The sequence below is a fragment of the Branchiostoma belcheri genome, unplaced genomic scaffold (genome assembly GCF_001625305.1).
Source record: "Branchiostoma belcheri isolate BF01 breed outbred unplaced genomic scaffold, Haploidv18h27 scaffold23, whole genome shotgun sequence".
In the NCBI taxonomy this organism is placed as follows: Eukaryota; Metazoa; Chordata; class Leptocardii; order Amphioxiformes; family Branchiostomatidae; genus Branchiostoma; species Branchiostoma belcheri.
In genome coordinates, this window is record NW_017803824.1 from 2,244,246 (window position 1) to 2,270,804 (window position 26,559).

Here is a 26,559-nt window from a genome sequence, read left to right on the forward strand (position 1 = left end):
CTCGCTGGTCCCTCAGACAGTGGGAAGAACTTCCCCATTCAAAATCCTGGCTACGGGCATAAGGTAAGGCACAATCTTTGGTCTACTGGTTAAAAGTGATTTGTCTGAGATACAGTGTTGACACATGGTGGCCTGCTGTAGTTCAATTATTTTCCACTTACAAGCATTAGAATTATTTTCATTCAAACAACTGTTGATATATGGCACCTGTAAGAGGTACAACAGGCATTAGGAATGTACTAAATTAAGAGTTAAATACCCTGTACATATATATCTATTGCATCAAGGTATATGAGGTATATGAGAAAATTAAGACCTGAAACAGCTCAAACTAAAAATTTCAAATCCTGCTTCAGATGAATAGAACTAAAAGAAGACTGGCAAATTAACCCACCGGATAAGAACTCAATAAGCATTTACATATTATAAACATTAAAGCATGGGCAACAACACTGTAATATTTTGGAGAAAGCACTGGGTTGATCAAATGGTCCCGTTCAGAGTTTGGTTGACTAAATGGTTGAAAGTTCTTGTAGCCATGAGGTCCATTCCACTGTCTGTTGCTGATGATTTGGGCAGCATTCTCTGCAAGGCATCCATGGTACCTACAACTGAGCTGTGGAATGTATATGAACATATGGTTAACATGTTTACAGGCAGAAGCCTTGTACAATGTAGATGTATGTAACTGTTACAGTTTTGGTTACAGTGTATAATGTCCTGGTATTATCACCATTATTGACATTCACAATACAATAGCCTACATGTATAAGAATGGAATGTGGGATAGGCAATCCGTTCTAGAGCCTTAGGACCAAAATAGACACTTACCCTACAACTCCTAATACAATGAAGAAGACATCCAGGGCATAATGGCACTTGCTTATAGACCTGGGGGAAAACAACAGCAGAATTTCAGTTTTTGCTGCTTTAGGTATTGGTGGAGTAATCCTGTATAATAATACTGGTACTGCAAAATGATTCAATGTTGTAATTGTCTTAGAATTGCATGCTGGAAAGGGGAACCGAAGTCCTGAAGTATTCTATTGCAAATAATGCATTCTTTTTCCACTTTCTATTTGATCTGGAATCTCAAGGGGACACCATCCATAAAGTCACATTTGAGTGGCCTAAAATCACATATCTAGCAGCCCTTCCACTGGTCAGACCCTAAGAGTGCTGGACAGTATTAATTTGTGTTACCAAATAGGTGTTACACAGACAAGCTTGAGACAGACTGAATAAAAGTTCTTAACAAGAACAATGCAGCTCCAGATGTCTTACTGGCGATGATTGCGGTTAACTTAAGGAATGAATCCACTCTACTTTATACCGACTAGCTTGAGACTTACTCCCTGTGTATTCTCATGTGGAAGAGTCCTGGCAGGATGAAGGCCAGTAAGGCACAGCAGGTGGAGCCCAGGAGAGACATGATGGTGGAGAAACTGGGGATGAGCAGCACCACCAGACCTGTGGTCAGCACCAGGCACGCACGCAGGGTGTTCTGTAACATGTAGGCATTAATACACTGGTCAATATTGAAGTTTAGAAATACAATGTACTTCCAAACCTTTTAATCAAATGTGATAGACTTAGAAGGTTTGACAGTCAAATTCACAATAACATTATTGATTCTTCCTATTTGTGTCATTAAAAATCAATTCATCCAAGGATTGAGGTGTTCAAAAACTCATTTTTTCCTACACACAAATGTAGAACTATCGCAGAGTGGAACTCGCTGTCACCAAGTACAGTAGGGGCATTATCATTAGATAGCTTAAAACAATGTTTAGAGTTAGATGTTCGAGAGTTAGGTGTAATAAGTTGCTCAGTGTACTGTAGCCAGCTGCCACCATACCGCATGGCTGCGAAGCTGGTGTGGTCATACCAGCTGTACAGATAAAGATAAAGACATCCACAATGATCTATTACTTTTATTTGCGATTTTTAAAATTTTATTTCAATGTTGATGAAGAAGCAGCTGTTACCTACCCCCAGGAAGGTTTGTTTCAGGGGGTCCCTGAACCATTTCTTCTCCAGGATCTGAACCACTGGGAACATCATCACTACAGAAACAACAAAATAGGAGGAAGAATGCATGAATGTCTTCATAGGCATTTACAGTTATCTGTTTCTTAAAAAAGAACTTCTTGCTGGAATAAGCATATATCTTTAAAATGCATTAGTCCCTTTCAATCCTGATATTTGAGCTGTCACTACCACATTGTAGATGTAACATCTGTGCATCAAAGTGAAAAATTTGGTATCATAGAATTGCATTGTTCTTACCTGGATATGTGAAGAACAGAGAGAAGCAAAGACAGCCTTTTACCAGAAGTGGGAATATGCCTATGGGAGAAACAAAAAAATCTCAGTGAAATATCTTAAGTAACAAACACACTAAATCAGAGGATTAGTCACAATACATGTAAAATATCCAACCATAATAATTAACACTGAACTGGATTACATTCTACTATGTTTACCTGGTGGCAGGTTTAGTGTAATGATACTGTCAGTTTCTGGTCCAAAAGACTGAGGATGAAGAAAAACATTTGTGGTGAGTTTATCATGCCATATCAATTACACAAACAGAGCATTGGGCATTCCCAAGTAAACAAACATGTCATAACAGTGCTTGTTACCAGAGAATAACATTCCCATTTAGATATTAAAATCAAACCTATGTATCTTCAGTCACTGTGACAGTTCCCATAACACATTATACATGTATATACAGCATGGAAGAGAGGGAATTTGTCTTACCAGGTATCCACAGACCCCAAACACCAGGTACAGGGTTGTCACAACAAACATGGTGAAGATAAATACTCTGGAAAAATCAGGGAAAATACCAGCCATTAGTACATGATATTCTTTGGAATTTACATCATTTGTGTACTTAAATTCATACATTAAACAGGATTTTCTAACTTTTTTGGCTCCCTACCAGAGAATGCTGATAAAATCTTTACACTTGGTCTATTATCTAACAATGCTAAGAAATCAAACCCACCTGCTGCAGCCAAATGGCCTTCTATTATACAAAATGTACAGGTAATGTCAACCTTCGGACTATTCAGTAATCATGACACAATAGCTTGCAAGACAACACCTGCAAAGTGTCTCCTTATTGTAGGAAATAGGCCTGATGTACTCACTTTCTGAATAGCTGTTTGCTGTCTTTTGCTGCTGATGCTTCCAAGGCAAGGATCATGCCTGCCCCCTGATGACGAAAAGAAGAAATGCACTTAACTGTTAGCACAAGTATATTCTGGATTTCCTAGGACACTGGAAGAGTCTGACTGCTGGCTTCACACTGCCTTCAATGGAAATATATGTCTGTAGACAGTTCCACATAAACATTTCGACCCTGACTGGGTACATAAATAATTCATACACAAGAAATAAAACAAATCAATTACATTGACATAATAAATAATGTAACGTTAAATCTTATCTTCAAAACAATTCAAGTCCTATTTCTTTTTAAAAGCTGCTATGGTGGGGAGTTGCCATTTCTCAGTAAAGCGTCTGTTCCATAACAAAAACTGTAGGCTGCACGATTTGTATGCTATGTACTTACCTCATAACAGTAGATGGCCATGCCAAAGAACATGGGGACTCCATCTAAAGTCATCAGCTTCGGATGAAGCCTGAAATCACCACACACCACCATTACCACCACCATCCCTGCACTACATGACTGTCACTACTGTCATTTACTAGACTACAGTAGTCACAGTCCAACTAACACCCATGTCTTAGTGGTTGGCTTCAGTTAAAATTGACTTGGATTTTACTGGAGGAGAGGTCAATCCACTTTCATCTGGCTTCAGGAGAGATCTAAGGATTTTAATCGTCAGATAGATTGTAACTTGCCATCTTCTAAAAATATCTGCATGTTCAGAAAATCATAGGCCAAGTCAATTCAAGCTGTAGCCACCCATAACACATTTAGGGGGTTGACAGAGACCTTGACTTTCAAGTTTAAAGATGAAATGACACTGCACTTGTACATCTAGGTTATCAAGCTACAATGTTTGATTTCAAAGATTTTGTTCAGGGGAAAATCTTACTAAGTTCATTTTGTGGGTACATGTTATTGTCATCATATTTCAGTTTTGTACTTTTGGCTATAAAAGAACAACCTGGAAGGATCAAATCAAACAAAAGCTAATAGCCTATGTTGTTAAAGACCCTGTTGATATGCCTGTGTGATCTCATCTTCAACCACGAGAAATAAGAAGCTGCAGTTAGTTCATGAACCGTTAGGGGTCCCCACAGATCAATAGTATCATTGTCACCTCATAACAGTAGATGCTTATTCCAAACATGAAGCTAAGGCGATTCCAGTCATACATTTTAGGGCTGACTCTGCAAGTAATGAAATACCAATATAAAATTACAGGTATGTTCTCAGCATAAAACTGGTCATTTTCAGGGATGCTCATTCTCATATCATAAAGTTTTTATTTTACGAATCACATCCTCTTCACCAGAATTTCCTCCACCAGATATGCTGTAATCTGAGTTGATTTTGGACGATCGTTTTTACACAAGTGGAACAGACCATTCTTGGAGATGATGGGGGTGATTGCTGCAGGCTCAACATTAATTATATTACTTAGAACCCTTTAAATATGACAGTATTCATTATGTGGCACTGATGCAGCACACTGGTACATAGAAATCTGACCAGGTCTGTGATTTGGCAGAGTGGCTAGTGATGATATGCAATATTATAATAACATGAAATCAAACAACACAATGAGATGATTTGGCAGATAGCAAATCATGGTTATACTGATTCTAGTCTATTGGTAGGTTTCGGGCTATTCCATTTCAAAATTGGTGGAGGATCTGTCAGGAAAGCTTTTCGACATGAAGGTCAGGAGAACACAACAGGATTATTTTCCTAAAGATACATCTATGCATGGACTTACATTAGTTATGACACAAGGGATTGAGTTAGTTAAAGAGTTAGTAAGTTAATTATACTGAAAAGGGAGTATGAAAAGCTTCCAAGATTCCCCCTTCTCCAATATTGAAATGAAACAGCCCTTCTAATCCGTCTAATGCTTCATGCAGGGAATTGGGGATTGGTATTTGGTATGATTCCTTGCTCTGAAAAATGCATTTCGTTGCTGCTGTATTTTCCCACCTACTTTGGTTCTCGGATGTAATCTCCACTATGGAAAGTCTCCACCCTACCAAACAACGTGCAGCAGTGTGAATGCTATAGACAAGCAACAAGCAGCATGGGAGAGAACACCAACACAGAAGAGATCTGCTAAGTTATTGGGTGCTGCAGTTTTTTTAACAGTGTGATAATCGAGCAACCCTTTCACCCTGATGGACTGAAACAAGTGTTATATTCCACTAATAACAATTTTTGTCAGTAGAAGGTTAATGAAAGAGTCAGTGTAATATGCAGCATCAAATAACTTGACACATGTGCAAATGAAGCAAAGCAAAGTAAAATAAAACAATGCAAAAGGGCCAATAAATGCACTACACACTAGGCTTTGTTTACTCCCAAATTTATTTCTGTCCAATATTTTTTGCAATAGTTTGACACTAGTTGTATTCAAACAAAACAAATTCCCCAATGCTGCTGTCTTGGTTAAGGGTGCATAATATTAGTACCGGTAGTAGTTAGCTTAGAAGCATCCTGAATCAGGAGTAACAGACATAAAGTGTCTGTAATACACACAAGTTGTTATTTTCAGCAGTATGATGTACTGAGCCTTAACAGACAGATAATCTAATTAGTTCTAATTGGAGCTAAACTTTGCTATTTGCCAAATCAGTTCATAGAAAACAACACATGTTTGAGGCACCAATTGTGACGAAGTGTACACTGCAGGTGAAAGAAACACAACTGTGTGATGAAAATGGACCATGTGACAGGTGTCAATCACTCACCTGACTTTGCTGACATGTTCAAAGTCAAACCAGAAGACCACGCCGTATGCAAACACATTGGCAAAGTCAGCAAACAAGCTGGAGTGGGAGCAGATTAGGGTTGTCTGTCAGTGAACATGATAAAAACTGAACATTGAAAAAGATGAGGTATATGAAACAACGTTGCATGATGTTGAGAGATGGGCTGTGGATGGGAAAGGGCCAAATGGACAGCAGATAATGAAAGTGGAAAACATTGCTGGCCTGGCTTGAAGCCAAGCACTGAAATGCAGCAAAGATGATTGATGTATGATGTTACAGTAGAAGAATGTCGGTGATGTCCCCAATGTAAAGTTAGGCAGTTTCTACTACCAAAAGTCTTTTTTTTTAACTAAGTCTATTTTTGGAGAGTTTTGACTCTCTTCTTAATACTTATTTTTTACCATGGCAACTTCTTCAGGTGATATCTTTAAGACACAAAAATTATGACGGTTTGTCTTTTAAAGGTCATATAACCTACCTGAAGATGGCCAGGTTACTGAGTTGTCTCAGCATGGTCAGTATGGCCAGTGGTGGCAGCAGGATCAGTAACCACTGGTACCTGTGGAACACATGGCAGGCATGACAGGACTCTGTTTACAAGGTGTAAAACTACAGTTCTTAATCCAATTACTGCACTTGGGATATCACTTCTAGGACTGATCCATCTCTGATGATCAACGTCTTTTCCACAGGAGTACAAACCTAGAAAATCACACACACACTAGTTTAATTTGTCAGATATAAACATCTATGTATATATATACACATGTATATTTATACAGCATACTTACATGTGTGAGTTATCCACATAGTGCATGAGATTCTGTGAGATGAATATGATATATGAACAGCAGAAGCCTGGAGGGAAAAAAAGGAGTTAGTGGATTCATTCACTTATTTTTTTAAATATATTCAGAATATACAAAATAGGTAAGGGTGTTCAGCTGCCAAGATGTTAAATCAACAGTTATGGAGACTTTTATTATGTAAATTGACAGTGCATGTACTAACTACTGTACTAAGTACATGAAAGAACCAGCATTGCATTCATAGTATCAATACATAGATCAAACTAAGCCTTCTCCCTCCTGTATCATGGTGTGTACATAGACTACATTCAATATCTATGAATGGTACCATAACAATTGGAAGGGAAAGGTTTTGTGAATCCCTCACCTGTTTGTGACACAACAATGGAACATTCCACCAGCTGCCTCCCTACTGGTCCAATAGCATGGAATCCTGAAATGACAATACAACGAACACGTCGATGACTTTCATTTTGCTCAACAGGACATTGTCATGTGCCCCTGAGCCATATCATATCAGAAACGACCGTACATTCATTACTCATTGTTGATCTGATGTTGTGAATGTTACTGCTATGTCACAAGGACATCATACTATCATATAGTGGCCAGGTTACTGGTGAATCCATGTACATCATTGTTCCATCAATTGTTGTACATGTACTAAATTATGCATGTATTACCGTTACAGAGATCAGTTCAACACAACAGTGACCGAAACTACAGTTAGCCAGATTCAACTAGACAAGCAAGGTTGTTACCCACAGACTACAAAAAATAATAGAAGATTTTATCACAATGATGTAAGTGTACCCTAATCTAATGGAATACAAATGTACTTACCAACATCTCCATAGTCCAGCTCTTCCATATGATGGTCCTGTGAAAACAAACCACACTTTGTTCCATCAAGAATTTAAGCCTTTGGCTCTACAAGGATTTCTTGGTTGCAAAAAAATCTTGGTTGATACAGAAATGGAAATAATTTTATTAAACAAACCAGCCTTCAAGTTCAAGTGATAACATTTTCAGGCAGTGGTAATAAATGTTCATCAAAACCTACTTAAATCACAGACTCTGTACTAGCTCTGACATCGTGTGTACTTACGTAGGAAGGCTGTCGTCTGTGCTGTTTCACACCTGTCATGAGATCCCCGTTGTTCTCATGTGCTGTGTCCTCGTCTAACAGGACCTCCATCTCAATGTCTGTCTGGAACTCCTTGTCATCTGTCCTCTTTGGTCTCTTTTCTCTGTTGATTTTGTACTTACTGTCTATGATCATCAGCATGGCTTTCACACTGTGGGATACAGAAGTGTTTCTAAGGGTCAACAACTGAAGAGAACATCATAATGTTACATGTAACAGTTACTGCATTCCAATCAAAATGTTGTAATTTGGCAAGGCTAAATTTTAGCAACTTTAGAGTGGCAAACAACCTTGGGAACACAACTGTCAATGAGCTTTTACGTTTTTATCTTAAAATTTTGGCTGCAGGACTGTGACAAATGTGTGCAGCAAAAGCACATATTAAATATACGACTCAAAAAACACAATCAGAACCATTACCTGAGGATCCCAACTGCTGTCATGATGAGAATTCCCTCAATTACTCCAGCCTGTAACAAACATGGACAGTAAAAGAACATTGTTACGACTTTCATACCTTCTGACTCAACAAAACAAAGTGGTATAAATATTAACTTTAACTTCCTAAGGACATGGACAAAAATGTTTGGACAAGGTTGGACAAAAATGTTTGGATAAGGTCTTTATCATAACGTTTTGTCCATGTCCTTATTAGGAATTTGGCCCACTGTGAAGAGGATAAACATTTATGCTGGAGGGAGATCTTTATAGTAGTTGCTCATTGGAAATCTACAATGTGAATCAGAAGCCATCAAAGTTTGACTCTGCTGACACACACCAAGGAGGTTCAAAAAGGAACGTCCTTGGACACACTGATCTTTAATAAGGTCACTCCTGACATCACATGTCCCTGAGATCAGTACTTTTATCTGGTCTAGAGGTCTTTTAGTACAGCCTAGGGGCCATCCTTTTTGTACAGGCTCTTTGCACTCACTGACCTGAAAAAAGTTTTTCTTGGGTCAGCGAGTCCAAGGAGCCCTGTTACAAAACGGATGGCACCCAGGCAACATGTATTGTTTTGATGTGAGAACTCACAATTCAGCCTATTGGAGCTACATGCAGTTCTTTTATCATAATAGACAACACATGTTGTCTGTTATATCTGGGGTAGTACTACATGGATCAATACATGACCCAGATTTCCACAAAGAACAAGGCATGTACAACAAATAAGTGACAAAATACAGGGAAGAGCAAAATGTTTGAGGCATATCTGTGAAACTGTCAGTCCAGAATAGCCTAAGACAGTATGATTTTCTTGATCCTGACCCAAACATTCCTGCTGTACTAAAAATAACTTCATTTTGATACCTTCACTGTAGCCAAAACAAATTAGGTGTTGTCTAGTGTGAAGACCAGATATGGGACTGGAAGAATTTGACAGCATCTTGTCTACTTTTTGTTTATATATTATCGCATTCTTGTAGAGTTTTGAGCCTCCTTAACATTTGTAAAAGACCATTTACACAGTATGTAAAGTTACATATGACCCATATAATCCACACGTACGTAATGTTACAAATGTATCGGTTGTCAACTTGTCACAACAACAACAACAACGTCAACTATTATAAACGTTCGTCTCGACATTTTACGGCTTGAAAAGAATCGGACAATACAGTATCATTGATGACGTCTCAAGTTACCTCCTTGAAGGCATAAGGAACCCCCAGCACTCCTGCCCCGATGAAGGAGATGAAAATGTTGGCGAAGATCTTGAGCGGGTGCCTGGTGCCCTCCCCATCCCCACCTCCGTGGCCAACAGACATTTTCACGATATCCGGCTCGTCTCCGCGTCGACTTTTCCCATCAACAACGACGTTTTAACTGTTTCCTGAGCGGTGTGTGACAACGTGACGACGTCAGGTGTGTCAGGAAGACACTGTTGACGTACCTGAGACAGGTACGGAGGACAGGTAAAGAGCGGAGACTCAGGTAACACCCTGGCCACGTCGCGCCTCCTTCACTAACCACACAAATCGGTCAAAGGGCATGTGTGGGCGATACCATTACAGCACGTGGTGGGGATATGGGTGGGGTGGGGCACGTATGTGTGAATGCGTGCTGTCTTTAGATATGGTGCCTTGGGGGTAAATTTGTGTTTTGAGGCAACTTATTTCCTGTCTTCAAAGTATAAATAATCATGTTTCACTTTAGTCTTCAAAACGTAATCACACATACTATGGCCTTCTAGTAAAAGTTTGAGCCTCCTTGACATTCAGGAAAATACAATTTAGGTAACACCATGTTACATCTTTTACAGAGTATGTAAAATTACATATCGTAGTAGTAACTTAAAACTAAAAGTAGTAACTTAGTACAAAGTTACAGCTTGTTTCTCATTTTTTTCACCTTCATCTTCTGGTTATTACTTCTTCTTCTTCTTTGGCAGTTTGGTCTTTTAATAATAGTTCATACCACCCGTGTAAAAAATTACACGACAGAAGGCTTCAATCATAGTTCTATATCCTCCCGGGCCGGGGTAGCCCATCAATGATTCATTGTTCCCGTTTTATCATTTTATCAAGGTACGTTACGTTTTTACGTTTCCATCGGATGATCCCAACCTCTAATCTCGCGTCAATCGAGTACCCATTCCAAAATGGTGAATGCCGCCCTCAAGAACTCCAGAACTGATCGTTAGAGGCCGTTGTACCTACATCCAACCGACTAGCCAGGAAATTATTATGTGATTTTCAGGCGAATCGACGTTTGGTCATTCAGGGAGAGTCCGTAATAGTGGCGTTATCCATTTGTCACGATGCACGAAGGAAACAGGCCTTAAAATAGAAGTAGCCACTTTGCGAAGTCAATAAAAATTGACGGTAAGGTGCATCACTGCGCATGGCTGATATGAAGGGGCACGATCACATGGGTGCACGTGAGGTCAAGTGCCTCCTCGTTCTGCCATTTCTGGTTGGCTGTCGTGACCGTGAACATGACTTTAACAAGCTGATCCTAGCAAAGACTCGTCTTACGTTATAGGTGCACTTGAGAAGGTCTCCGACTTCCTAGAAGAGGTCTGCGAGGGAGAGTGCGTAGGCTTTTATTTCTAGTTAAGTATCATTGTGACGTTCCCACCCACGCACGCTGTACAGTAAGGCACAGCTTAGGAAAATCTGTATACCGCAAACTACGCACAAAAACGCCGGCGTACGTCACAGACTAGTGGGATTGCAAACAGGTCTCCATTTAATAGACGTGGCGACTGGGGGAGCCTCTTTAATATATTTGCTTTGATGTATACACATATTGGCTCACCCTGGGGTCTACATATGTGCTAAATAACGTATCTTTATTGTACCGTCAGCTGTGGTCTGAACAAGGTTGATTTTACACCCCCGTGGTTTAAACGTTGGTAAAAAAAATCAAACTTCATGTTCACTGAGTTACATGTACCTGTTGGAAATCTGGGATAAAGACAAAGCTACGTACAGCATACATTACCCTTTAGATTTGTGAAGAAAGAACTTCGCAATGGCGTCATTCGTCCGTTTTGTGATCCCCTGTAGCTAAGAAGCAGGATATCAGAGGATCACACACCTAGCCGCCGGTGGTGAGCATCTCTGATACATCTGATTTAGGGAGAGACAAAATCATCTCTTATTTCATTTTCTTTGTTGATAACAAATCGACAAGATACTCAGTAAAACGGTGGAAACAAATTTGTTAGTTTCTGGTAATCTTTACTGCAGGCTCTTCACTGAGTTGAGTAAAGAAAGGACTTGTCACAAAAAGCTTTGCTCAATGGTACTTCCAAATTCACAATATATAAAAGACAATATACTGGTTGACACTTTCCCCAATAAAGACTTCAAGACATGTAGTTATCTTCCCAGTGAACGTACCAGAATGTCTGGTGCATTTGGAGTCGACAGTGGTGGGATATACTAGTACTCGTATATGGCTCTGATTTGTACGCCAAGGCGCTAACAGACTGTCTGGCACGAGAATAAATCAATATTGATAAACAAATCATCCACACCGGGAATATTAAAAAATTATCTCCAAGCAGATCGATATGTTTTGATGTCTACAGGACAGTATCAAACTGGCAAGACAAGGCAGTATCATTGGTATCCAATACGCCGCACCAAAAAAAAAAAAAAAATTTAAAAAGAAAGCCCGATAAAAACGCTTAAAACACGTCAAAAATAAGCATTAACTACGGCCCTGCTGCTTGGGGAGTAGTAAAAATATCCGGGATACGTAAAAACGCCGACGTATTACTATTATTTATTTATCTATTGATATAGATTTCCGGGAGCGAGCGGACGCAACCACTGAGAGCAGCGTGTCCGTAAACATCATCACCTGCGTCTGTTTCACATCCCCGATTCCGGACACGTCCGTCTGTCTGGTACTGTGAGCAGGAATAAAGTCTCCTGTACCCTTCTTAACGGCGTGTCCTGTCCTGTCACTTTATTCCAGCTTTGACCACCGGCCGCTTCCGAAACAGTTGGTGTTTTCCAGAATGATAGGATCTTTATTATACAACGAGCAGATTTATCAGTCTGAATTGACTTGGTACAATGTATTTACAAAGATACGCTCCATAAAATTTACATAAACGATCACAGTTATATCGTCAATTATTAACACGAAGTTTCACTCTATCATAAAACCACGTATGTTTTTTTTTTTTAAATCCATTTTCGACCGTCGGATCAACGTTTAAAAGTCACCTTTCCCCCGAATTTTTATGTTCGACATTTCATGACGGATAAATGTCATGACTATTCTGCGTTACAGTAACTAAGGGAGCGGGCGGAAACAACGGAGGATGGCACCCAGGCTAGACTGGGCCGCGCCTGACCAGTGGAAGGGATGTCATAAGCGTGATGTAGTCTGGCTACATCAATGACCGCATACATTAAAATACATTATTTGCTCAAAATCCCCTTATCTTCATTTCACAGCCACTTAACCGTCTTTCGGACTAAATGACTATAAATTCATTTACGTCTGCAGTGGGTCAGGTCTTTTATGTCCTACACACGAGGGAATTGTTTCTCTACTGACTTCAAACCTGCATACCAGTGTTTCACACTCCGTTGGGCAAATCCGCGTTGATACCACGAGTGGATTTGTGCGTGATATTCACTGCATTTTGCACGGTTTCCGCAAAATGTTGCATTTTGCACGGTTTCCGCAAAATGTCTTAAGGGCAGAGCAATCCTCTGCAAAATACACTGAGAATAGGGACTGAACCCACGTTAAAATATTCATCCGAACAAGGCGATTTAATAGTCATTCGGAAATACTAGTTGTTACGTCCGAGACTATATGATGCGCGGCATGTCTGTATCAAATGTCACTTCTGTTGCCCCCACATAACAGTAGGTATTATTTGCGATATATATACCCATTACCCAAGCTTTAGCCGACCATGTCTGACGTGGGTGTCCTTGCGCAAAGCTCAGGTCCTTGCGTTAGGAGTCGTGACGGGGGAGTGAGCGGTAATCGGCCGGCTTTCTTTCGATTCCCGCTGAGTAATAATGATGTCTGATGTCTCCCTGAGATGGTGTGGAGTGTGTTTTACCCGCTTACCAAGTGCTGCTTTGTCCCCTATAGTATTTCCTCGCCTGTCCATAGTACCAAGGAAGTTAACCTCCTTGATATCACATGTACATATAAGTGTAAAACCGCCACAAACAACCATATGTTCGGAACTATTCCTGAAAAATGGCGAGACACACACAAGATCCATATTTACTTACATAATCTTCACAGATTAACCTTTATTGACAGAAGTAGCGTAGTAATCATAATATCTAAAATTTTGGTATTTTCTTAAAAGTATCTAGACACCATTTAATACTGCTGTATACACTTAAAGGTTATTGACTTCCATTACGCTAAAACGTTACATCTACAAAGGCAGGAAATGGGAAATATATTTTGAGAATCCCTTTGACTGCCACGTGGAAGAAATCAGGGCACGACAAATCACATCTCCTTCTCAAGGATACTCCTGATAATACTCTTCCTGCTTCCTGTTATTTTGTCCCCTGCAGATCTTTAGAATGTCCCTGACTTGACGCAACAATGATAGGTAATTACCTGGAAAATGATGGCTACGTGTACTTTGGTTACATCAGTCTGGCCATCATTTTCTGATGTGAACAGGAAATGGTAAAATTGGCACTGAATTGGATTTAAGAATATTTGAAGTTATACATTTGTTCCATGTACCACAGCATTCCACATTAACATCCTTGCTTCAATAATTCAAATGAAGTATAAATGGCATGAAGTCAAGGGTCTATGACCTGATTAAGACCTGAATTTTATTGAAAAATATTGTGTAAAAAATACAAGCAGGACAACGTTTTTTATCCTTGATGTAAGCAAGGGTATCGCACTGCATTGACTCAGTAAAACATATCCTATATCCAACATTCACAGTGATTAAAGCTAGACTGCTTCAAGATGACACCCACTGGAAGAAGTCACATTGTTTTCCCCGTTCCAGACGACAAGTGTAGAAGTCCCTGCCATTGTTGGCACCTTGTTTTAGAACTGTCCTCTTCACACAGCATTTCCCATGGTTACACAGGGGGAAGCTGTCATCTGCCCACTGGGGAAGAAGAACAAATGTTTTGTTACTCCTCCATATTTCATGTCAAGTACAGTACATATAGTACATACAGATTGTGAAGCTATTCTGTCTTTCATGTCAAGTGCAGTACATATAGCACATAAAGATTGTGAAGATACTAGCATTTATATCAATTTCCATTTCTATGCATTGCCTTTTAAAATAGAACAAAATATGTAAAAGATATACTGTATAAAAATTTCCTTCTTTCAAATGGTCCTCCTGAAAGAATTGATGGTGCTACAGATTCATTATTCAAACTGAAGCAATAATATCTTTCATACATGCTTATTTAGTTTCATACTATTAGGTCTATGAGTTACATGGAATGCGCTTGAGTAGATAGCAGTCTTTGTAAAGCGCTCGGAAAACTGACCTGAAAGAATTTGCACTGTTTTCCTCGAGGCATGGAGCAGCAGAAGAATGAGCGACCATAGTTATCTCCCTTCTTTCGGGCGGTTCTCTCTACGCACACCTTGTCATGCTGCTTGCAGCGCACGACTGTATTACTTCCCCCAGTACCTTGAGCCACTTTGGATCCATTACTGCGAAAAGTGATTTCGTGTTGCGGTCTTTCCAATCTGTTGCCGGCAGCGTTCGAATTAAACACAATCGCTGCCGACGGCACACGCCGCGTGCCCGTGGGACTTGTTAATGGCACTGACTCTAATCTAGCGAGCTTGCCTGCGGCAGGAGCGGTGGGCTCTGCGACTATCACACCTGAGCTGCAAGGCAATTTTCTTTTCCGTGATACCTGTCTGTCAAACGGGTAAGGTGTCCCATCTGGCACGGCTGGCAATGAAGAGTGAAGACTATCGCCATCGCCTAGCGCAGTAACTCCCTGTGACTGCTCTTGGCTATTTTCCGGTTCACTTCTAGGACCTTCGCAAACGAGGCATGTCCTAGTGTCCCCATCATTCAGCAGAGTGCACAGCGAACAGGTCCAGTCGGAGAGAGACAAATCTCCCGTGGAAGGCGTGGGTTTGGGCGACCCACATGCTGAACACATTCCAGCCTTCCCCTTATTGATTAAGGTGCATATTGAACATGTCCATTCCTGGCACTCGGCGATTGAATGGCCTCCGGTGGTAACCCAGCCAATAAGGCTGTTCTTTGTAGGCAGAATTCTGAAAATAAAAATAGCCAATGTCACATTCAAGTGAACTTGCAAGTAATCAAAGGGGCTGTTTTACTCCTACCACCTCAGTGGAATACCTGGTGTGGAAATTTCTTACCTCTGTGCTTCATGGAAAATCTTTCAGTGTAGTGTTCTCCAAGTAATAATAGCATGCAGAGTATTTACCTTAGTCCCAGAAAGGAAAATTGACCACCCCTTCATCTTTGAAGATACATGTACATGTACATTTCACTCTTCCTTTCAACTGTATAATGTATACGTATCACTGCCAGGTCTGTTTGAACTGGAGCTCAATCAAACTTCAATCACACCCCTCAGTTTCTGTGTTCTCTACAGCCCATTTATTCCATTATGGTATGACATGGGAGGACTGATTTGGAAGAAATAATACATAGTCGCAGGGGTCAGGAAATGGTTAATGTATCATGTACACAAAGTCATAAAACACAGTAACAACAGAACCTTGATAATATTGAGCCCCTAGCAATGGTATTAGGAATTCATGGTTGATTCTTGTCCAAGTTCATCCATGTCTACTTATAATTGTTTTAATCAGGTGTGATAGTAGTGTGGCAATGGCTATAAATGACTCATCTGTTGTTTCTACAGGAATAATGCATTTGACTGTAATGTTTTGGAGCAGGTGTTTTGTAGAAGTCAAACCCACTTAATGAGACTGAGATGTACCCAAAATACAGTGACCTTTCCCTTCGGCTGCCAGCCACATCTGCAGAAAGGTTACGAACGGAGACTTGTTTCTCTAAAAGTCATGGCTACCTGCTTGGTCTAGTTTGTCATCAATTAATTCAGCTTGACATTTCAAGATGGATTCTAGGATCCCCTGTCTCCTACCATTTCCAGGAATCTTTCAGGTTATATAAGGGATTGACAAGAGATGGTCAAGTTAGAATGAGAGCAAATACTAGTTATGTGCAACAATGAACACTAATTATGGTTCTTCTTACACCCTGGCTGTTTTGCTATATTTTCTGTACCCAAAATACCTTTACCAAAAACCCAGGACAGTCAGCACATCAGTGCCAGTAGACATACATGTCTTTGTCATTGCCTTTAATGTATTAACAATGGATGTGATGCCTCCTTGTTGCTTTCGTCATCTGCTGATGTCACACTGCATTTAATGTACTCAAATTGGAAGCACAGTCTCTTAACAAGAGTGCAGTGTGGTAGTAGTAATAAATTACTCATGAAAAACACATGATGCAGAATTGGCTTTTCTTTGGGAGAAGGTATCACTTTTGAGATGAGAACAAGGGACAGATAAAATTCTTCTTTCTCTTCTTTTTTAAGTATACCAACCCGACCTGTTTTCAGTATATCAACCCAACTGGCAATAAACAGTATCTTAGCACCTAACGTCATCATTATGTTTACCAAAGGAAAACATATTGTTTTTGCTCTGCTTCCTCTTCTTCTTCTTCTCCAAAACAAAAAGGTCAATGACCTGGACCAGGCTTCTGTCACCATGGTAAGTAGTGTTGGGTTACATAATGTTGCAATTTTATAGCAGGAGGGATTTAGACTCCTGTCTGACCATGTATATGAATGTGCTTGAGTAAGAATTAACAGAGCAGACTATATGTGAAGGTAAACATTATGCACTTGCTTTGCAAATGTAACCTTTCTAGTATCTAGTACCTTTTGTTATTGGTGATAGTCTCAGGGTCACATGTTTGGCACCTTTCACAGAAGTAGGTCATCCTGCCATTCTCCCCCATCCTACACATGATGATCCTCCCCTGACACTGACCACAACACTGCTTCTTGTACACCTTACAGTGTCTGGACAAGGCTCTGCCCTCCTTCCTACACTGGAGAAATTTCAAGGGTACAGGTTCACTCACCATGTTGTTACATCATGAAATATAGGAAGAGATATTTTACCATCTGACGGTAAGTGTCAGTTAGGTGGCCCTCCATCCTACACTGGAGAAAGGGTACAGTTTCACTCACCATGTTGTTACAACAATGAAATATAGAATATTTTACCCTCCAATGTTATGTAAGAGTCAGTTTGGTGGTACAGCAATCATGTACCAAAATCAATTTTACCTAAACCAAATTACTACATACTTCCTACACTGGAGAAAGGGTACAGTTTCACTCACCATGCTGTTACACCATGAAATACTAGGAGTATGTCAAGAAATAGAATATTTCACTCTGCAACATTATGTAAGAGCCAGTTTGGTGGTACAGCAATCATGTACCAGAATCAATTTTACCTTAACCAAATTACTGCATACATTTGTGCACATCTTTACAGAGAAAAATGACTTCATAATAAATTTGGTAAAGAGTAAATCTCAAAGCAACATGTTTTTCCACTTTCCATTCCTGCTGATAGAATTTCAACCAAAAGGTCACAAATTACGCACAACTATCAACGGTATCCATGTTGTGTTCAGTTCATGCTACATAGCCGAGACTATCATATTACATAGAAAAGGACATGAAGTCAGCAAAGGCAACTTCACACAGGCATTAACTCGTATCCATAATAATCTGTTCTTTCCATGGTTTATTCTACGCACTTTCCAGTCTTAAGCCTTGTCCTGCTGGCATTTTTTTCACAATATTTTCAAATAATTTGATGTCTTAACCCTTGACTTTTTTTGCCCCATAGTGGCGTAGTTACTTTTGTTGCGTTTCGCTGCGGTGTTAAACGAGAAATACCCCCAAATCGTACACATACAGGGTACTATATGTGCAACCCATATTTATAGGGGCTTCCGCAGGACAAGGGTTTTAAAAATCAGGCGGTGCAGAGTGTCCTTCATGCTTATGAATTTGAAAGCAGGTCTTTCTGGAAATCACGCACACGCCCCTGGCAGACTGCCAGGCGAATCAGTCATGCACAAATGCACACTGCCACTGCTGCAATCATCCAGCCTTTCACACAGTACAGACATCACACTCCTTCAGAGACAGGAGGAAAGAGCATAACTACATTTTTCCTCAGAGTACCTCAAACACTAGTGATCGGTCAGGAAGTTCAACAGGGATAGGGGTATGTAACAAAGGGAAAATAAGAAGGTGATAAAGAATTACACAAAAAAGGGGACAGACAAGTTAGAAGAATATAAGTAGAAAAGGATTACAATTTCAAAATTTTCAAGAATACTGAATGTCTTCCATAACATTGGGATAGTGTTAAAAGTGCATATATTCATTACGTTAAATCTACTCCATGTCTAAAATCAATCTGAGCAATAGTAAATAAATGCAACCTGTTTGGTGTCAGATTTCATAAAAGTAGACTGCACAATCATGCAAATGAGATATTCATTTCTGCCAGACCTCTTTTCAAAGGTGCTACAGGTTAGGCCACACCAAGTAAATTTTATGGATGACGTCCGTGCGCGCATTAATTTTGGCCTGTTCCTAGAAAAAAAAACAAGAAATTCCGCTTCCTGTAACTATGACCAAAGAGTCACGACAGTGCTGCAAATCGTTAGATTGACGTGAAACCCGTAACGCGAAATGGGTAAAGAGCAAAAATGTGATGAAAGAAACAGGACAGGACAACAACTGCTGTTCCACCTGATTTATTGCTATTTTGATGATGAATGAAAGACTTCTTGCTTGTTACACTGTGTCACCTCATTCAATTTGTGTCCTAACATTTGACGTCTCTTAGTATATTTCTAATCTAGGAATCTTGTTTTTTAGGGCCCTTCTTGTTTTTTTCCGCCCTCTCGCATTAGATTTAGGGTCTCTAAAGGACGTCATCCATAAAAATTACTTGGTGTGGCCTTACATATAACAACCATAAAAATGAGTCGATTACATACCTTGTAGAACAACATAGAAAAATCCCTTGTCATCTTAACCAGGTGCTTAACATGCTCTTCCTTGAGTTGCATGACCTGAGGCAGAAGATAAGATACAGAAAAAAAAATCTCATTCATGTCACGTCTTTGATAGGCATAGCTGTCTGAACACATCAACGAGACAAGACCTCTTAGAACTGATTCCAGGGGATCCTGACTTTTACATCTATATCTTTAATACAGAAAGGGAGATCTAAATGACATCAAACAATATCAATAAAACCGTAATAAGATATTTGGCTGCATGATTGAACAACTCCCGCAATGTTTCTAGATATATTTGATAAAATGTAATTGTTGAGCCTGTGGCAAAATGGTACATATATGCTGTTGAGGCAATGGGTGCTTGACACTGAGTTTCTACGCTCACGGATTTATCAGATCAACTTGAGGTGGCAAAAGACGCCGAGCTGAGCCCAGGAATCATGGCCACTCAAACAAATGGTGTGTAAAATGGCACTTCTTTTCCCTCAAGAGATCCTCTCTGAGAGCTATGATAAATATTGGACCGTTTAATGTATATGAGGGATGTATATATATATATCACCTGTCTCGTCTGTTGTAATTTGTAATTTGTGTACGCAAACTCTGCAATTCAGGGCAGTTTTATCTCTGCTGTAAGGTTTGCTTTTTGGTGTCATGAATAAATGTACATGTTTATATTGAAAGAACTCAGGGTTATCGCATAGTGTAAAAAAGGACTTGTTTTCAAATACATGTAAAAGAAACAAGGGTTGAGTATGTTTTAATTTTAACCAAAATCTTAGCATGTTAAAGTAGTAGTTCTGTTTGTTCTTCCAATAAGATATTTGTTCATGACATATTTCCATATGTTGGCTGCATTTCACCTATATTTAATACAGGATGGGGAAGGTGTTTTAAATAGGTGAGATTCTGAAACATGTTAAGAAGTCTCCTGTGGAGAACAACACAAATTTCATGCATAAAGCGAGTAGAGAGCAGCTACATGTACACGATTCAGCAGCTATAGTCATTAGGCACAGCCCACTACATACAGCCACTGTAGTGCACATTTGAATGTGAATGAAGATGTCACCTAAACTGGTTCAGAACTCACCTTCACTGAAGGTTGCAATCCACTGTCAAATAAGGCCTGTAGTGAGGTGAAGGACAAATGGTACTACATCAGACTGATGTTTATCGCGTGTGCACCTTCAATGTAAATATTGTATGGCAGGCAAATTAGACATCCTGCCCCGAAGGCAAAACCTTCTATAACGACTGTAATGCTGTACAAGCTGCATGGCTTCCTTTGAATACAAAACCTTTGTAACCACAGGTTTAAGCATGGATGAATAGAGCAAGAATGATATTACAAGCAAAAAATTGTCTGACAAATGTCATTCATAAACAGGATGCTACTGAAATCTTACTCTAATTTTAGTCTAAATTAACTTTAAATAAATGATAGCATAGTCAATACATGCTAGGCTCAGAGCCCATAAGAATAAACGAGTTAAAAAAAACTGTTCATACATGGAATCTTCCCGTATTTTCACCTTCCAACAAATCTAACAAATTCCCTCACGTGTTATCTATTTCGTGTCAGGAAGAAGCCTCTTAATACCCCCGATGCGTCCATGATGAAGTGCTCAAGTCATTATCAAGAGTCTTCATCATTTTTAGCCATTAACGCTTGAAGGAAGGCCGGTAATTGATGCAGCGGCTAAAAATATCCATCGCTCCTTCAAGCCTGATGTATCAGAACGTTCATAGCTCTCCAGCGCATCCTAGTTTTCCCCCTAAGGAAGACTTCAACGGCTGAACACCAGTATGGTCTAGTAGGGAAAAAATGTTGTGTTTCCTGTTTCCTGACCAACCCTAGAAAAAACTGCAGACCCTAGGCTTTGTTTGTGTGGACCCCTGCAAGGGACATAAATTTTTCGAGCTGATCAACATTTTCTAGCTCCATGATCTGACACCTGAGAGATGAAACGTTGTAAAATCACTTTTCCAAAATTGAGATTGAAAATACAAGTGTCTTCATGCAAGTTCTACTTTGTTAAAGTGTAGTGTATAAGTTGGATCACTAGAGATTGCCAAAGTTTTATATAAAAAAAAAAGAGAGAATAAAAAGATCATCCCTACCTACCAACCATAATTTTTTTAGGATGGTAACAGGAAACACAACATTTTTTTTCCTAGGCCTCACCTCATTCTTGATGATGTTCCCCACTCCGGGCAGAACTGACTGATCGAGGAGGACGTCACACAACATCCTGTTGCCATGGCAACTGACAGCTCTTGTTGCCTGGGCCAGACTGAAGTGTGGTGAGCAGACGTCCAGGTGTTGGAACTGCAAATACTTGTCATGGCAGTTTGCTGATGATCTACAGCAAAGGATTGATGGAATCATCAATATCTTAGGCCTAGGTAAAAAAAAGTTGTGTTTCCTGTTTCCCAACGGATCCTAGAAAAACCTGCCCGACCCTGACCCCTGCGATGGATGAAAAATTTTTCGAGGTGATCAACCTTTTCTAACTCCATGATCTGACACCTGAGCGATAAAACGTCGTACAATTGGTTTTCCAACATTGAAATTGAATCTATAAGTGTAAGGTTTACTTTGTTTAACTGTATTGTATAAGGTGGATCACTGTATAGAGATCGCCAAAGTCTAAAAAAAAAAGAAGAAAATCCCTACCTACCGACCGTAAGTTATTCAGGACTGAAACAGGAAACACAACATTTTTTTCCTAGGCCTTAGTTAGTATGATAAACAATTCTGGTATTTGGTACAATTGAAAAGAGAGCAAGTTGTACAAAGATGCTTTTTTACAAGGCAAGAGCATGAGCCTGTTTTTCAACAATGCAGCTCAGCTCAGTAATATTTACAACACCATACATCAGGATATGAGAAGTTTTGTATATAGTGATAAAAATCTACATTGGAGATCACACACACACACAGATTGCCTGCAAATCTGCCATAATATAGAGAACCCGGTACTAGTATATGATGTGCTGTACAGCTCACCTAATCTGGACAGTACAGTCATGGAATGATACAGCATCCGAAGTCAGCATCAAGGTGAGCACAGGTTCTGATGTCTTCTGGAAAGCCTTGTTCTTATGACCCTCGATTTGCACACTTCCATTCATGCCAAAATGAACCCTGGAAAGAGAAAGAATGACCACAGTATGAATCTGGTTAGAAAGGCTATGGAACCTGCTAGGAGGATGCCAGTATTCCACAATGGTTAAAAGTCTTTTTGAACATTACAAGATAAGAATTTGAATAATTCTGCACAGTCAGTTACCAACAAGGATATATATGATTTCACCACTATTGGTTGGTTGGCAGGTGAAGATGGTAAACACATATTATCCTTCTATGTAAAAGCAATCACTAGTAGCCTGGTAGCAAAATCTATTTTATAGCTGATGGGTTGCACAACTGAGCTTTTGTGTGTACAGTTCCAAAATGCAGCTCCTCTTCTCCAATGTTGAGAATAAGTGGGCTATAAAAAAGTACAAATTCTTGTACAGATATTTGATAACAGATGGCTTTTCACATTGCAAATGTAGAAGTAAGAGAGAGTGACCCAACAAAATGTGGAATGTCAAACCTTAGACAAGATTCTCCAAAGTACACAAACAGTTCCTTCCCCAGGGTCTCCACATTACTCAGAGGAAGTCCAACTTGGAGGCCAGACTGGTCGGATGTTGTGTCCTCCCGTTCTGCCCCACTTCCTCTGGAAGCATCCTATGGATTGTGAGAAAATAAATTGCAGACATAGGTTTTGACATGATCTATAGGCTCAAAGCTCATGGGCAGGCACTGCTGTGCAGCATACAATCAATGTTTTTAGAAGAAATCTTACTGTTACATAATGATTACCAATGAATTCGAACAGTCAGAGACCTACTGGTATCATAAGATTTCCTTTTCTGTAAACTGGCTGTTACTTCTGTGTATCAGTAAATACTACCACCATCTATGCATAAAAAGGGGTGAAGGACATCAGTTCTTCCATTGATCAGCATTTGTGTGAAAGCCCTAGAAAGAACACTGTTGTCTGCATATTTAGAGCAACATTTTCCTTCTGTATCCAGATATGCAGCCACAAAGTGACCTAGATTGCTCCCATATTTGTCCTGCTGTCACCAGATCTAGTATGAGATGTCTGTCTAATCCAGTCCAAAAAGACATTTAACTACGTCCATTTTAACAGTAGTGCATGATATAGGAAAATCCTTTTCATCCCTTTTCATTATCATAATGGGCCAGCCCTTTACTGTATGTGGATCCAGCGATTATTCACATCACACTGCTGAAACTGTCTATGTAACGCCACATAGTAATTAAGATACAGCCGGCCGAACATTGCAATGCATGCAACTTTGGACATTACCATTCCAGGGTATATTGCTGCATGGCTGTGCAGTTATAATTCCACTTTACGATTTCAGCGACAACCTATAAACATTAAGTGCTCATAACATGATGATGTACACTACCATACCCTTAAGAGCTACACTGTGTTCACCTGTGAGGATTGATAACTACATGTGTGGAATACTGCCCCAGGGTGTGTCTGATACCTCCACCCCAGGTGTCCAAGGATTTGAAATTGTCTCCGAAATTGTCTAGACAGAAAATATGGCAACCAAATAGCCCATGGCCTGCATCTAGGGACTGCCCCTGTGTCATTACGTAATATGATGCTGGGTATGTAATAACGGACCCTTGTGTTATTCTCTGTAGACATATGTATTGCATCTTATGATGTTACCAAGCTCCATCAATCTAAATTGAAAAGGTGCTTCTTAGTTTCAATAGAAAATACAGCTAGTGGATATATTATTTTCTAGCCTGGATGCCAGCCCATAGCACACTGGGCCCAAAGTAATACTAATAATAATATGCACACTGGATCTTAGTTTTGGCCCAGTGTGCTACTAGTATGGGTCTGGCATCAAGGCTAATAATATGTTCACCGTTCTGAATGATCTGTGCAAATTATAATATGCATTGGTTTCTGCATATGTCAAGATGGAGAGTTGAACTAGAAAGATTAACACTACTCTTTTCCTGCCACAAGCCATCATTATTTGTCACTTGCATAAAACCATTTCAAATGATGTATACTGGTATATACTTTGTCTGACCCTTGAGTTACCTAATTCCAATGTCCATCATGACTTCAATGAAAAATGGCCTGATTGAGCCTGCAGGCCAAATTTGAGCTTCTGTTGTATAAAGAAAGGTTCCAACAAAATTAATTTGGCATATAATACACATAATGTGTTTTCCCTTTTCTTTTGACTATCAATTGCTTGCAAACTCCTTTCGCCAGGAATTACTGAGTGCTGGCTGTTTCAAAACATCAAATCTGATCACACTCACTTATAATAATCAATATTTAAAGTGTGTGTGAAGAGCAAGCCCCACAGTACAGGGTCTCTCTATCTGCATAAGAAGAGTTTCTATATTCTTGCAACTACAGTGTATAAACTTATGCATTATACCATGGAGGTAAAAGACAATGTATACATAAAATTAATATCATTCTTGGATTTTTGGGCAGATTGTTATATCAGACAATTGTTTGAAACTTGAGTGTCTTGTCAGGTGTCCAGAAGAAAAAAGTTGAAACATGCACAAAAATAAGCCAATGACGTTATAATGATATAAAACTTAATGTTCTTGAAAATCAGTAAACCAAAATTAATCAATGACTTGGAGATGGTAAGATCTTCTCTGGAGAGTAACCTGAAACAGATGTGATGGGGATGTTTTCAATATCTTATTAGATAATTTTAGATATGGTATCACACACTATTCAGACCTTGCAATGTATTGAAATAATTTTCTTGGAAATATTATAGTCCCATATGATCTGACCTATGACCTAAGGTGCGGACACACCTCCTGGCTTCGGGGGGTGGGGGGTAAAAACAGAACCGAAACAGTCGGTGGTGGTACACGTAAACAACAACCATGATATACAACGACCCTACGATTTCAGTACGAATAGCCCGTAGTACGACACACATCATACCTCTGATCCCTAGCTGTCGCTTGTGTGTCTGGACATCGTAACACATCTCTGCGTCCCATCCTAACCCTGAAAATTCGTAAATACCTTCGGACGGTTCCTCCCCCACTGTGTGTTCACCAGACGCTGCCCCTTCAACCGGGCCAGCCGCTCCCCCTTCAGCTTGCACCCCGGTCCCTCCACCATCGGGCTGCCGCTACGCGACCTCTCGCACCTTCAGATAGTGACCTGCCGTCCGGACGCTGCCCTAGCCCTGTCCAAGCTGTCGAGTGGGACACAATCGTACACAGACACAATACAATCGCGATCTGTGTGTTGAAAGGTCTTGAAAAGGCGCGCCGAACCTTTCGTAATATTGAAATAGCGCCATTCTAGCAGCCGCCGTCCCTCCCCGCTGATCTATGTTCAGCTAGGGAAACCACGTGTGTCTGTGTGGTGTCAATGTAGTTTCACTTCAAGTTGAACGTTCGCAGTTCAATACTGCACATCCTTTTGTTCTTAACTGTTCAATGTATTATGTACAATAAGAAGAGTTGTTCCACGCAATCTTTATCAGTGGGTTGCCGTTTTACCCCCACGTTTTCAATCGAAATTTCATTGAATACGCCTTCAATACTTGTCGCGCATAGCTTCGCATTGGTAGCCCGTTTTAGGCAGCCCCATGTGTGACGTCATTGCACATGAATATTGTAATCCTTCTCGCTCCCTTTCAATATTGCTCCCAACACCAGATTGGTATCAGCCCTGTACGTGCCGTTTCGACTCTAGAATATTGGAAATGTGACTTTTGCCTTCAGACGTATCACAGACAATCCACGCAAATCGCAAATTCCTCGCAAGGAAACGTGCAGCTATGCCAGGGAGTGGAACGGACAAACGGAACAGCCCCAAACGTTGTTGGTTTATGGTAGCTTGACCACGTTACGCTTCAGGGAGAGAGAATCTCGATAAATAAATCGCAATTCAAACGGAAGAAATCGTAGCGTAAACGTGCAACTCTCCCTCAACGCGGCGAGCGAAAGATGTTGGCGCAAGTTT

At 40.0% G+C, this 26,559-nt stretch overlaps 1 protein-coding gene across 1 annotated transcript; it reads right to left on the minus strand.

Annotated features, from left to right (window-relative positions):
- Positions 1-827: 827 nt before the first annotated feature.
- On the minus strand, positions 828-25,898 carry LOC109470562 (endonuclease 8-like 3). The gene is made up of 26 exons (XM_019769525.1): positions 25,609-25,898; positions 23,089-23,225; positions 22,497-22,634; positions 21,672-21,849; positions 20,577-20,612; positions 19,460-19,534; positions 17,304-17,476; positions 14,883-15,633; positions 14,339-14,485; positions 9,552-9,728; positions 8,326-8,375; positions 7,867-8,056; positions 7,602-7,638; positions 7,126-7,191; positions 6,741-6,807; positions 6,428-6,508; positions 5,929-6,006; positions 5,169-5,210; positions 3,587-3,656; positions 3,162-3,226; positions 2,767-2,833; positions 2,487-2,535; positions 2,290-2,349; positions 1,993-2,066; positions 1,353-1,504; positions 828-891 (listed from the first exon to the last, which is right to left on the minus strand). Exons 1-26 carry the CDS (start codon positions 25,705-25,707, stop codon positions 828-830), a joined length of 3,123 nt encoding a protein of 1,040 aa, XP_019625084.1. The 5' UTR covers positions 25,708-25,898.
- Positions 25,899-26,559: the final 661 nt, after the last annotated feature.